The 14645-nt window shown below is 47.8% G+C and overlaps 1 protein-coding gene across 1 annotated transcript in view; it reads right to left on the minus strand.

The window, feature by feature from the left end:
- Positions 1-12798: 12798 nt before the first annotated feature.
- SP140L (SP140 nuclear body protein like) overlaps positions 12799-14645 on the minus strand; it is a 55886-nt gene continuing 54039 nt past the window's right edge. The window contains exons 17-18 of the mRNA XM_030917135.1: positions 14355-14498; positions 12799-13367 (exon numbers count right to left, since the gene is read on the minus strand). Coding sequence (XP_030772995.1) covers positions 13269-13367; positions 14355-14498 — 243 coding nt within the window. The 3' untranslated portion in view covers positions 12799-13268. The remainder of the gene's footprint in view (positions 13368-14354; positions 14499-14645) is intronic.

Below are 14645 nucleotides of genomic sequence, written 5' to 3' on the forward strand. Positions count from 1 at the left end.
GCAATGGACAACAAACAAATTTCCTTGAACCAAAATTGTCCTTAGCTGCTCTGCCCCCTAAGAGGGGGCATAGTTTACATGGGAGCTGGGGGGAGTCTCCATGTTTGCCCCTTCCCCTTGCTGAGATAGCTGGGGGTGTTTACCCCTTCCCCTTGCTGAGATAGCTGGGGATGGAAGGTTGGAGGGTTGGAGGGAAAGCCAGAAACTTTTAAATCTTCTCTCAGGCCCATCAGAGAGCCTGAACTGGACTAAGGTAGGTCTCAACACTGGGACCCAGGGCTGGAGAGAACCAAAATGCTCAGCATTGTAACCTGGGGAGAGTGTTCTTAGCCTTCCTAGAAATCAACCAGACGTAAGAGAGAACTGTCCACACCCCTGGGACCAGAGGCTGGAGCCAGCATGGTAAGAAAGGCAAACACTTTACGTGCAAGGGTTTAAGGAATCTTGACTATGGGGCCACCTCGCAACAGCCAGGGGTGAAGAGAACTTCGGAGAAGTCACTGGAATCTTGAGAAGACAAAAGCTTTTCATTGGAGGCAGATGGAGGTTGGAATCCAGATGATCTAGACATGGAAGGGCAGGGTGGCTCCCGCTGGGGGTTCTATCTCTGCCCAGATTTTCCATTTAGATTCTGATTCATCATTCCTCAAAGAACAAGAAGTGACCGAGAAGACTTGCTCTACATCAGTATAAAGTCATAGGTAAAGAAATAGAAGCAAAGAGCGCATGAGAATGGGGCCACAGGACACAACCAGAGACCAGAACTCCAGGCAGAACCATGAGGCAGAGACAGGGAGGCAGCTGGGAGTCCGGGGGCACTGGAATCAGGGGCCCAAAGTCAGCAGAGGGTGGAAGCCAGTGAGGAGTCAGGGGCCAGAGGGAATGGCGCTTCAGAATGATGTTTTCCAAATGGCATTCTACTGAATCCAACTTTTTCCAGCTGTGAATAAGGATGCTTGTACAGGTACATTTGAAAATGTGGGAGAGGGGCTTTCTACCCTCACTCTACTTCTGCCCTTCTTTTCCCCATGAATGAATGACCAGGCACCAGGACACTGGTGAGGACAGCTTTTCCGGTGGGCAAGGTCACTGTTTCTATCAGGCACTGCACACCTGTAGGTCTCTCTCTCTTTCTCTTACTCTTGCTACCCCCCATGACTCCCCAACTTTATGGGGCTGAAGGGCTGGTAAGCTGAGCCTCTGTATGGCACAGCTGTCCTTTGATCCCAGTCTCCATGAGGCACATTGGCCCCAAGAAAGCCTGGCATGGACCACACCAGTATGCTCTGGTGTGGTTCACATTCTCCCCTCTCGCTGCCTCTGGGCAGCAGGCAGGCCCAGGCCACTGAGCGGCACTGACATAAATGTGCCAGCTTTTCCCTGGATGTGCTTAGGGGCTGCTAAGAGCAGCACCTGGAATTCCAGACCAATGAGCCACAGATTGGCAGGGGGTTCCTTAAGGGTTGAACTTCGTGGGCAGACATGCCCATGCTGGGGCACCTCCTGGCAGCATGGAAGGAGACATTCTTGTCAGATGAGGTTGGAGACAGATGAGCATGCACCATGCTCTGCTGCTATATGGAGAACCTGTAGGCCTCTGTGAAGAAAGCAAAGTTTCTTTGATCCAGAAAACAATGTCAGACACACCTGGGTTGGGAAAGGGACAGGACCAAATTAAGAAGTCGTGTGAACTTCTAAAAATCCTGCTGGATTATTTAGAAGGAAATAATGGAACTCCTGGGGCATTATCCATGGCTGCAAGGAGCACAGGCAATAGGGAATGTTTCTGCTGTCACAGAAGTAGTTCCAGTTACTGGAGCCTGGAAAACTCAAAAGCAGGAGAGGCAGTGATTGAGGAAGGACCACAGGCAGGGCACCCAGCCAGGTCATGGGCCTCATACATTTCACCAAGAGCAGCTTCAGTTCAGACTTCAGTGGTGTGGCAGAGGCAGGAGAATAGGGTCTGGAGGCAGGGAACCTAAGGCCATTTCATGCTAACTTCATAGAACTAAATTGAAAGGAAAACCCTAACTTTCCATGCCTAAGTAACAAAAGGTCCAGAGGCTACTCCCTTTGCAAACCTCCACCTTTTCTGTGGGGCAATGGGAAATTGAAAGTACCTATGTATAATTGTTTCTTTTGCACCCAATCAGATGTTTGCCTAGGAGTGTAACTTTGTAACATTACTTCAAAGCTAAAGCTAAAGCTTTTCATTGGTGGCGGATGGAGGTTGGAATCCAGATGATCTAGACATGGAAGGGCAGGGTGGCTCCCGCTGGGGATTCTATCTCTGCCCAGATTTTCCATTTAGATTCTGATTCATCATTCCTCAAAGAACAAGAAGTGACCGAGAAGACTTGCTCCAAGTCTTCCTTTGCATAGAAGTGCAGCTTTGTAACTTCGCTTTAGCCTGTGATTTGCATAGCAGTGTGACCTTTAGAGCTTCACTTCAGCCTTTGATTGGTTGCTTTCCGCAACCAATGAGACTGATTGCAGGCCACCACTTCATTTACATGAGGTGAGCACCAAGTGGTCAATGGGAAACCTCTAGCGGGTATTTGGACCAGAGAAGATTCTGTATCCAGGACCACTGAACACGGCTCGTGCCTGGTCCCACACTGTGGAGTGTACTTCCATTTTCAATAAATCCCTGCTTTCATTCTTTTGTTGCTTCATTCTTTTCTTGCTTTGCTGTGCACTTTGTCCATTTCTTTGTTCAAAACTCCAAGAACCTGGACAATTTGCAGTCAAGATCCTCTACTGGTAGGGGTGATTCTTGAACCTGGGACCCCCAAGTGGGAACCAGAGGTCTATCCCTGAGATGAGGTCACTGGCATAATGGACCAGAGAGTTTCAGGGCAGGAGGCGGCTGCAGCAACAGCACCACTGGGACATGAGAATAGAGAACCTGGCCACCCTCCAAGGGACGTAGAAGTGACGAGTGAAGAGCAGGCGCCTGGGATATTTAGTGGGAGCACCCAGTCCTGCCGAACTGTCTCCTTCTAGGAGCTGGAACATCAATCAATCAAGGCCCAGTCCTCGTCCATCTTCTAGGGGACTCTTCTCTAACTGGGAGTGGGAGTGAGCCTGCTCCTCGCTGGGCCTCCCTGGAGTCATCCTGCCTGCAGAGACCAAGACTCTGTTGGCTCCTCCAAGCTCAAGTGCACAAGGACAGGGGCCTGTGTAGTGTGGGGGAGGGTTGGAGCAGCCTGAGGCCATGCGACTAAGCCCAGTTCTGGAGTTCAGTGTTGGGGGTCCCTTTATTGCCACATATCTAAGCCACATCCCCAATCCAGCTTTTATCAGGAATAAAGTTGGTATTTCAATCCCCATCTGTCTCTCCATTTTGCCTATATCTCAAAGGGTTCAAGCACATGGGTATACATCTCTCTTCTCAGGTTCTCTTCTATCTGTGCCCCAGATGGCTAGAGGCTGGGGTCATAGCTCCTTGCAATTGCATGATTGTGATGCAATTATCCCCTGGGCTCAGCAGGCATTTTGTGGCAATATTTCAGCTTTTAGGAAGCTGGGTGAGACCAGGCTGGTCTGATCCTCCCCAGCCCACTCACCAGGGTCCCCTGCTCAGCAGAGCCTCAGTGACTGGCCTAAAGATGGAGCTTTGGGCCACACTGTAAGATTCCAGTGGGATTGTTGGAGGTGGAAATGTGATTACTGCTGTTGGAATGGAGTGAATCCTGGGAAAATGGGCGAATGGCAGGGAAGGAAGAGGCTATGGGTGAAAGGTTGTAGGGAGTCAGAAAGACAAGGGGAGCATTCATTGGACAACACAGGAGCCCCTCTGGACACCTTCTGAAGGTGGGGACCATTCATGATAAATCCCGAGGACGCCCTCAGTCCTTGTGCAGCACCAGGAGGAAACAGACTGGCCCAGGGCCGCCCCTGAGTCCGCATCATCACGCAGGGTCCTTCAGCTGAGCCCCTGTCGTATCTGTCGTTGAACATCCTCAGATCCCTGTCCCCTGGTAACTGACGGACAGCACAGGCTCCTGGTGGCCTATGGGCGCCACCTCATGCCTCCTTTCTGAGGCTACCCAGCCGGCGAGGCCCGCCACGGACACACCGTGAGCACGCGCAACGAGCAAGGAGCCCGTAACCGCCATTCTGCGTGTGCGCCTCCCGCCTTCCAGTCCCCGCTGCAGCCCCGCGCTCCTCCGGGCTCCGCCCCCGCCGGGCCTGCGCCCCCTCTCCCCGCCGCGCACAGCGCTGCAGCCTCTTTAGAGCTGGGCGGAAACAGAAACCGAAAATCCTCATATCGGGATTCTAGCTCACCAAACACTTCGAAGTATGTGGTAGAAGGGCCGTAGTTCCTTCTAAATAAAGTCGAACCCATGTAAGGACTGGGTTCTGAGATCATTTGGCCCTCTGGCAGCTCACGAGCACCACCGGGTCGCCGCCTGCCCTCTGTTCAGCCCGTGAGGGGCGGGGGACTCTGCCCTTAGCTCCTCCTGGTTCCTGTCCTCTTCCCTAAGAGTTTCATTCCTTCCGGAGCCACAAGCGGCCCTGCTTTCTGCACCTCCCTGGAGGCTGAAGCCCTCAAGCCTGCCCCGCACCCTAAGGCCCTGCAGGACACTCCTGCCGTCCTTGCGGGGGCACACTGATGTGACTCGATGCTGAGCAGTTGAAAGCATTCAAAAATAGCGGGCAAACGGCAACAACGGGTAGCATGGAGTGAATTAGAAGACACGAGACTTCAAAGAAGTGCGTTTCATGCAGAGACGTTTGGCAATGCCCCAAAATCCAGTCTCCCTGAGTGAGGGAAAGGGGGCTTCACTTTCCCTTTAGTTTCACTTTGAGCCCCAACTGCTGGACTGCAGAGGAACGACCCTACAGGCTCACTATGTTTCACATTCTGGGGATTCCTGGTGGCATCTTCCTGTGTTCACCAGTGTGTCCCTGTTAGCACTTGAGGCTGTCACCTGACATATGGAACCAGGCAGCTCCATGTTGGATGCCTCCGCAAGCATGGAACTAAGGCTTCAGGGTCAGACCTACCCTCAGAAAGGAGAAGGAAGGTCTTTCGAGCTGTGGTCGGCCTGGGGTCTCTTTGTGAGCCTCAGGGTGCCAGTGAGGCAGGGCTGGACACCACCAGGAGTGGAGGGAGCCTGGTGGCTAGGGCTGGAGCCAGGAAAGGCTTGAATGAACAATGCAGCCTTTTACCAAGTCTGCACTCCTAATATTTCTGCAAACCTCCATATGTCTATTACTTTCATCATGGTGAGATGGAATGGCCCCCAGACTGTCTTAGATCTTAGGACTGCTAGGTGATGCGTGTGTGGCGAGGGAAGGAGATACCTGGTGGCCCCTCCAGATGGTCTCCACCAGCACCTACTGGGCAGCAGCTTCTGTTTCTTTGGGCTTGCATGTGGGTGCCTCTATGAAGAGGAGGGTCCCTGGCAGGTTCCTCAGTATTGCTGAACAGAATAAAAGAAGGGCAGGGTTGGAAAGTGTAGCTTCATGAAAATTTTGTGGTTACAAGACAGATTATGAGACAGGAAGTACAGTTTTAGCACAGGCCACTGCCCATCTGCCAACCATTGCCTGGCGGAGATGTGCAGGGAAGGGGTGGAATCTGCCTCTCCACAGGTGCTCCTCATGGGAATGTGGGTGGGAGACAGCTGACCAGAGCACTGGGGGGCTCTCCCAGGGCACCTTTGCCTAGCAAGGGCTGAGAAGACCCTGTTTTGAGGATGAGGTAGGTCTAGTTAGACTGTCAGTAGTAACAGATCTGCTGTAGGGGAAATCCAAAATAAAGTCTAAGGAGCTCTCCCCAGGACCAAACACGTCTTCAGAGCTGGTGGGACAGTCCTGTGCATTTCTCCTAGCTGGTGCACATGTTTCTCATGGGTACAAATGCTGTGCTCGGGGAACAGGCTGACATTCTACAGAGCCCCAGCCCACTAACACCGGAGGACCACCTGGTCTGGCTAGGTCATGAAGTGGCCCTGGGAACCAGGTTTTGCTGGATATCCCGTGTCTCACCTTGGGATAAGGCTCTCAGGGTAGGTGGGCTATAAAACTGCCAGGTGGAATATGGTTCTTTGGGGAGCAGATGGCCTCCAGGGTGTTCCAATGTCTTTCTGGGCAACAGACTGACAAGTTGTGCTGGTTTCCAAAACAATGACATTGAAGTTGGAAACTCATTCATCTCATCTATTACTGATCCATTTTCTTGGTGTATAAGGGAATAGAATAAAGTGTAAGTTCCCTGACAGATCCACTTCTGCAGGTACTAGTCAGTTGAGAATGGCCAGTGGACTCAGTCTAGTAGGTGACACTATCCTTTCCAGAGAGAATTGGAGACCCCTCTGCACATACCATCTATGGCCTATTACACCCTCTCTCATGAATAATTCTAGAGGGTGTTCAGCCCACTGAATGTGGAGGCATGGAAGTGAGGGGCTCACATTCATCCCAGAGCCTGGATTCCAGGCTCAGCTGTGATGACAATAATGATATTCTTGAGTTGTGCTTGTAAGAATCCAGAATTGGAAATTGGGTCCTTCCCCACTGGGGACATGAGGAAGTGGGGCCAGGATTTACCATTTATCATTCAGACAATGGCACATGCAGGAACCCAGGAGTCATTTCTTGTATTTCCTGAATAAGCACAAAACAAAAAGCACCAGCCAGCTCCTGCACAGCACTCTGGGCCACATGTACTGACACAGACGTTACAAAAACATCTAAGAGCAGACATGTCCAATGGCATGCAGAGTGCACCAGCCATGGGCACATCCCATTCTCTGAGACCCAGAAGAGTGAACACAGACACCAGAGAGAGCCAGAAGTGGCGGCCACATCATTATAAGGCCAAGACTCGAGGTCCTGAGATCTCAAGGCGGGGGTCCTGCATCCTCCTCCCCACCCAGACTCAGGCAACTGTGGATGAACCCTCTGGAGGATGAGGTGAACAGGAGATGGAAAGTGGTCCTACCCACCTTACTGGCAGCTCTGGCAGGATGCAGTTAAATATGTAACCAAATGTCTCAGCAGAGAAGTAACCCCCTTCCTTGAACAGGCCACACCCTAGTTTCCTGCTTAATATTGGTGGGGCCACACTACACAACTCAAGACTGTGCTGTCTTTGTATGAACCGGTGTAGACTCTTTCAGTCGCACACACCATGCGGTTCAGGGAAAAATGTGAAGAAATATTTCAGGAGAGAAATATATCAGTGTTGATGTAATGTAGTAAGGGATAGTGTAGCTTCATGTCAGATGAACAGTGACCATCTCAGTCTTTGCCTCCGCAGCACAGGGCAATGGGGAAACAGTTACCGGCTCCCGTGGATCCAAGGAACTTGGCAGCCCCCAGCTCTTTGGCACCTCTGACTGGCCTGGAGTTGCCCCTATTCCTCCATTAGACAGCAGTGGTCCAGGCTGTGAGTGTCCCAGGTGGGTTTCTTCAGTCAGCTGTGATTTCCTTGGCTGTCCAGCCTGCTCCATCCCCCTTTCCTAACAGTCCCCTGTTCCTTTGGGTGAAGGAGCTCTCCCTTCTGGGCGCAGGAGTGAGGGACTTGAATCACAGTGCTGGCCCCTGAGCAGGCCAGGCCAACCAGATGCTGTTTGGGGGGAGTTGAGCTTGAGTGAAGTCTTGTGAGGAGTTAAAGAAATCAACAACAATAATTGGTAAAATCTTAACATCCTTGAGGGGATGGCTGCGTCATTCCTGGTGCATGAGTGCCTGGAAATGCTCCAATTCCTGCCCTTTCCCAGGGCCATTTGCCAACTCTGTAACCCTGCTTTCTGGCCCTTTCTGTGAGGCACTGCGCATTTCATCATCGGAGTAACTTTTGTCTAGCCTAGATAAATTGGGTCTCTCTTTTATTTATTTATTTATTTTTTTAACAGCTTTATTGAGATACCATTAACACACCATATGATTTACCCATTTCAATAGTACAATTCAAAGTCATATAGTATGTTCACAGGGCTTTTTAACCATCACCACGATCAATTTCAGAAGATTTTTGTCACTGTAAAAAGAAACCACATACTCATTTCCCCTCAACCTCCCAGCATTAGGCAACCACCAATCAATCTACTTTCTGTCTCTATGGATTTACCTATTCTAAACATTTCATATAAATGGAATAATAAATTATGTGGTCTTTTGTGATTGGATTCTTTCACAGTGGATTCTTTTTTTTTTTTTTTTTTTCTAAATTTAATTTAATTTCAAGCTCTGGGATACATGTGCAGGATGTGCAGGTTTGTTCCATAGGTAAATGTGTGCCATGGTGGTTTGCTCCACCTATCAACCCATCACCAAGGTATTAAGCCCTGCGTGCATTAGCTATTTATCCTGATGCTCTCCCTTCCCCTGCCCCCAACAGGCCCCAGTGTTTTGTTCCCCTCCCTGTGTCCATGTGTTCTGAACATGTGTTCTCATTGTTCAGCTCCCACTTATAAGTGAGAACCTGTGATGCTTGGTTTTCTGTTCCTGCATTAGTTTGCTAAGGATAATGGCTTTGAGCTCCATCCATGCCCCTGCAAAGGACACGATCTAGTTTCTTTATATGACTGTATAGTATTCCATGGTGTATATGTACCACGTTTTCTTTATCCAGTCTATTATTGCTGGGCATTTGGGTTGACTGAATGTTTTTGCTATTGTGAATAGTGCTGCAATGAAATGTATCTTTATCATAGAATGATTTCTATTTTTTTGGGTACATCTTGGGTTTCTCTTGTTAGCAAAGAGCCTGAATAGATACAAGGATGTTTATGTTAATCTTTTAAGTTTGCTTGTTTATTATGTATGTATTGCATGGAGGGCCACTTTCTAAGTGCATAATAAATTTTAATTCATTAATCCTCACAATAATCCAGTGAGCAATTTACTACTAGTATCTCCATTTTACAGATGAAACAGTACAGGGGAGGATGAGTAGCTTGCCCAAGGACACACTGTCAGCAAGTAGAGAAGTGCAGGAACTGGGCTTCCACTTACAGAGGCTGTGCTCCTGAATGCCAGCCTGTGCTGCCTCGCAGTACAAATTACTATGCTTACCAGACCAAGAATAACTGAAGAGCTAACTGTCGTTCAGTTTTGAGGATAAATGAAAGGTATGGCATGGATGATGTAGAGCTGTGTTTACTGATGTGACAGTGTCCATTTTTTATTGTTAAGTGAAAAATATTGATTAGCAATTTTATTTATTAAGATGGTATACCCACTGCTTCCCCACTCCCTGCCGCCCAAACACACAACCACATTACAAAGCCTAGAATCACTTTCATCAGAATGTCAACCACAGTGATTCTTCTCACCTGGAGAGGCCCACCAAGCTCTGGGTTTCTTATTGGTAGGAGGTATGAAGTGCAACAGCTTGGAGCTTTGGAGGGGATGCTCTGACATGCTCCAGACCATCGAACCCCTGAAAGCTTACCTATATGGCACATCTCTGAATCTTTGTAACGTTTCTCTCCCACCACCTGCAGTGTTTATGACTTACCAAGTCATTCAGAGTAGTCAACATTTCTCGCTTATCAGGCCCATGAACATACTGTCATCAATATGGTAGGCCAATGTAATGTATTGCAGAGTGTCCAGAAAGGCTATATTGTAACACAGAGCAGGATTCACCTTGCCTTGGAGCAAGATAAGTAAAGATACACTGTTGTCCAATCCTTGAGATTGTGAATTGCTTCTCAACCTACATCCTGCTGGATCCTTTAAAAGTGTCATTTCCATATTAATAGTTGCATATCACTTACTAAGTCTGTGCTAACCTGTTATAATAAAGATACCACATTTGGCACCACAACTGTAATTGGGGCTACTCCTTGGTTGAGTTTTAGTAGTCATTTAGCAGCATGAACCATCAGGAGATACCAGAGGGCAGACTGCTGAATTAAAATGGAGGTGTAACTGAGATAACAACCCCTGACTCCTTCACGTCTTTGTAAGTGGCACTAATCTCTACCATTCCCCAAGAATGTGATAATTGCTTTTGACTTACTTTTTTTCACCATAAAACTTCAGTTTCAGAGGCTTCTGCTTGGCCTTCCCTAAGACAGTCATTGTTATTTTGTAGTTTAGGAAACCAGAGGTTAAGGAACCAGGACAGGAAATTGCTATATTTTATGATGTATGTATGAATGCATATCCTGATTATACATTCAGGAACTGGGGAACTGATTGCTGGGTGGCTCTGTGGATCCAGAGGGCCCACTGTGAGATGGACATTACCTCACCTCCACGTACTACGTACAGGGGCTACGATAGGGCTTTTGGGTCCCCAGGGATTAGCATCAACTCTGACATTGTCCTCAACATCCCTTGAAAGATCTGTGTATTTTCCTTTCCCCAGCATGTGAGTTACTCGAACAAATGACCGTAGAGCCCTCCCGTGAAAACTCGAGGAAATCAGTGCTGTGCACATTAACAAGGTTCTTCCTTATGAGAAACTGCCCTCATTTCCAACAGTGGTTCTGGATTCCATTGAGAACTGGCTGAGGTTCGGAAGCTGGGCAAGGGGTCTAAGACTTTACCTTTAGAGAGCTGATATCAGTCTGCTGCTCATTTACTTTCAATCTCTTTTGATTATGTTTCTAAAGCAATATGTGTCTTGCCTAGAGGAACAGCATGTCCTACTAGCCATCTCCATAGACACCTACAGGCTAAACCTCCCAGCTGTCACTCTAATGTTGATGACCCTTAGGGAAATTACTTTATCTTGCCCTAACAGTTAAATGCTGCCACTTGGCCTCTGTTATTCTGGAATTCTATCATTTTGCTCACTACTGGGGGATCCAGTTCTATAAAACATCCCTAGCATTATCCCAGCCTGCAGGGGACAGTCACCATTGAGCTTGTCAAGGATGTGCTGCCCCCTCAGCAGTGCATTCCTTCTCACCTTAGTTAGTGTCTGAGACACCTTAGTAGTGTCGCCCTTTGGAGGAACTCAGTCACCTGATGGATGGATTCTCCAGTTGTAGAGCACAGAGTCATTCTAGCACACCACCTTCTATATTCTTGGGACCCCTTTTCCCCGACTCTGCCACAGTAGTCCTGGTATCTCTGCTTCCATTTGGTTTAATGTGTAGCATGGCTTATAATAAGTCTCTAGGAGCCACCCAGGTGTATATTAGAATCATCACCTTTGGCCCATGCCAGGCTAAACTCTGTGGTAGAGAAGCTTGCCCTTTTGTCAATAATCCTCACTTATCTGGTTTCACATTTCACCCTTCCTGGACCAGGATCCACTCCCAGACACAATCTCCTCGCCTCTGCTGATGCAGCTGACCAGTCCTACAGCTCCTTCGGAGGATGAACGCTCTCTTCACTTTGTCGCCCTGCTCATGACTGTTGACTTGCATTGTCCTGAGCAGTCTCTACATAGTCTTCATTCTAGAAAAATCGGGAGTTGGGTGGGGGTGGTAGCTCTCTCTTCCAACAAGGGGCAGAAAGGCTTTTCTGCAAACCCAGTAGGTTCAGGGGGCATCTGGAGTTCAAAGTTCTCATGTTCATCTACCTAGATAGCCCCATACTGAGTTTTAAGACCTTGACTTTGGCATAAGAGACCACCCTGAGCTTAGAATTCGGTCTTCTCTGAAGTTCTGCGATTTGTAAAATCAGGGCCTGTACCAGACCTTCCTTGCTGTCTGCCTTCCAGCTGCAGGTATGAGGGTCTCTTCTCTTTAGGCTGGTGATGAATAGATCTAAGCCTGTCATTTACTCTTTTCAAGACATTAACGGCGTTTAGTAATACCCACCAAAACCCATACTTCTTATAGTTAGTTTTCCTCACTTCTTAAATGCCAGACAATTGTAGCTCATCCAATTTACTACAGGTGAAAATTTGGGCAACTGCTCAGTGATAGCACTTCTGGGACTATCCGTATTCCACCTAGCACCATTGGGCTAGACAGTGATCCAACTCCAGAATCCTGTCCTCAGAGTTCACTTCCTGGGGCCATTACCTTAGGTTGCATTCCCCAGAAGCACATTCTGGGATGAAGTCCTTTAAGCAAGAGATTGATGGTGAGCGTTCACTCAGAAGGGAGCGGGGGAAGCTCATCATGTGGGCAACAGCTGAGCCAGGATGTGGCAACAGCTGGAGACTATCTCCAGCCTGATTCCTGGGAGCACAGAGTAGCTGCACACCACATCCTTGGTCCTGCTTTGAGGCAAGGGGGCTGATCTCAGGCCACCGGGTGTCACTTCCAGGTAAAGCTGATTCCATTCAACCAAGGGTAATACTCTGGGGACTGCTGGCATTAGCAGCCACCACTCAGCAGCTGGGGATGAAAAGACCTGGCCAGAAGAGGAGATGGTGCCAGGATGCCAACAGCTTTGCAGGGAAGTGAAAAATGGCTTCCCTCTAACCTGCTAGGTTCTTTGGCTGAGCTATGAATGAATTAAATTGACATAAGTAGATTAACAGAAGGAAAAAATTTTTAATAATATATGTTTGCACAGGAGTCCCACGAAATATGAGACTTCAAGAAGGGTCAGATGATTGACACTCATACACCATCATGAGCTACCTTTATCGAAAAGAACGAGGGTTTAGGCGTTCTGCAGGGAGTTGGCCACAGAAGTGGGAGAGGGAAGGGAAGAAGTGTGTCGTGAATAAAGCTTGGCTGGTTTTCAGATAAAAGGTCTTGCAAGTGGCTGGGTGTGGTGGCTCACTCTTGTCACATCCCAGCACTTTGGGAGGTGGAGGCAGGTGGATCATGAGGTTAGGAATTCGAGACCAGCCTGGTCAACATAGTGAAACCCTGTCTCCATTAAAAATACAAACAATTAGCTGGGTGTGGTGGCAGGCACCTGTAATCCCAGCTACTCGGGAGGCTGAGGCAGGAGAATCGCTTGAACCTGGAAGGCAGAGGTTGCAGTGAGCCGAGATCACGCCATTGCACTCCAATCCCGGGTGACAATGTGAGACTCCATCTCAAAAAAAAAAAAAAAACAGAGGAGAAAGGTCTTGTGAGTAATCAACGTTGTCTGGAGCCAACCTCAGGAGAAGAGGTGAGAGTCTGTCTGTGCTGGTGTCACCTCCAATCTCCTTCCCTGTGATCTCAGTTACTCTTCTCTGGTTGGTGAGATTCTTGGGGTTGTGATTCATGATGATCGAATTTCTTTTGAGGATTTGTCTTTGGGCAGATGAGGGAGGCTCAGAGAAAAGCCCCTCCCTGCTTGTGCTATTTCCCAAGTGCTCTCAGTTTGAAGTCAGTGGCAAAGCAGTGGCATATTTTGGGGTGCCATTTCCTGAAGACCTTCAGCATCCACTAAACCAGTCAACTGTTCCCATTTGTTTCCTGAATAGCAAACACTTCCTTGAAATCCTTCTCAAACTCAGCCTCCAGTCTAAGTCCCATTTGGCCAAAATCGTTATACTGGAAAAAAATAATAAAGACAAAAACGATGTTCCTTATCATTAGTGTCATTAGACACCTTTCAACTGAGAATGATCAGGACTCTTGTCTTTAAAAAATAAAAACTGTAAGTTGACAATTTATAATGGTATGTATTTTGGAGTACAAGGTAGTGTTGTGATATATGACTGCTATGTGGAATAATTAAGTCAAACTAATTAACATACCCATCACCTCAAAAAACTATCATTTTTTGTGGTGAGAACATTTGATATTTACTCTCTGAACAATGTTGAAGTGTGAAATACACTATTACTAAGTAGAATTCTTATCTTAAACACCCTAAGTTACATTAACCAGGTTAAACTGAAAACTCATGCAGCTAACAGTAACTTGTGTTTCTTACCAGCATGATCCTTTCTTATTAACAGGGCAGAAAAGTGAAATCATTTCCACAGTTGAGATTATTACTTCTTTGGTTTTGATTGCTTATTTCGGTGGATTAGGAAAGTAATCTATGCTCTTTCAACAATTCAGATAGTGGAAGGGTATAAGGTAAGATCACTGATCTGTTCCTTTCTCAGTCACTTCTACTCCTTGATGCTAATCCGTGTTAACCATACAGTCTATTCACATGCAAAGGAATCTGGAGTCTGGGATTTCTGGGATTGGGGGCAGATAAGAAGCACAATACCACTTTAAGACGAAATTCTCTTCTCTTTATATGCTGCAGCAGGCAGGACTCAATTGCTCTCTCTGAGCTCCTGTCTCCTCTGGGGCAGGTGGGGGAGGAGCTCTCAGGGACCTGGGGTTCTGGTTGCAGGGACACCTTTTGCCTGTTTCTTTGCTAAGAAGAGCTTAAGTTCTGAACTGAAAACAATCAATCACTTCCAGAACCCTTGCTTGTGCAAGCTTATTACAGGATGAGGGAAACTAAATTTTTCTAGGCACCAGAAAATGAGGGGAAGGATGGAAAGAAATGAAATGGAAGCAGGAAGAGCCGCCTACCTTGTAAGAGGCCCTGTGGTTCTGGAAGATGAGGCGCATGTCTCGTACAAACCCCTCCACTTGGGGGTAACTGTGCTCATTCAGCCTTTTCTTGATTTTATCCAACCACATGGGCTCCTTCAGGCCTTGACACGCCTCTCTAATCTGATGACAAAAATACCAATGGAAAAGCTACCGGCATAGTTCAATGTCTGCCTTCTGTGGATTCCCAAAAAATCCAGCAGAAATACAACAAGGTGAACATTGTAACGACAGCGTGTGCTCTTGCCCGGTGGGATTAAGATCACAAAT

This window comes from Rhinopithecus roxellana, chromosome 14 (assembly GCF_007565055.1).
Source record: "Rhinopithecus roxellana isolate Shanxi Qingling chromosome 14, ASM756505v1, whole genome shotgun sequence".
In the NCBI taxonomy this organism is placed as follows: Eukaryota; Metazoa; Chordata; class Mammalia; order Primates; family Cercopithecidae; genus Rhinopithecus; species Rhinopithecus roxellana.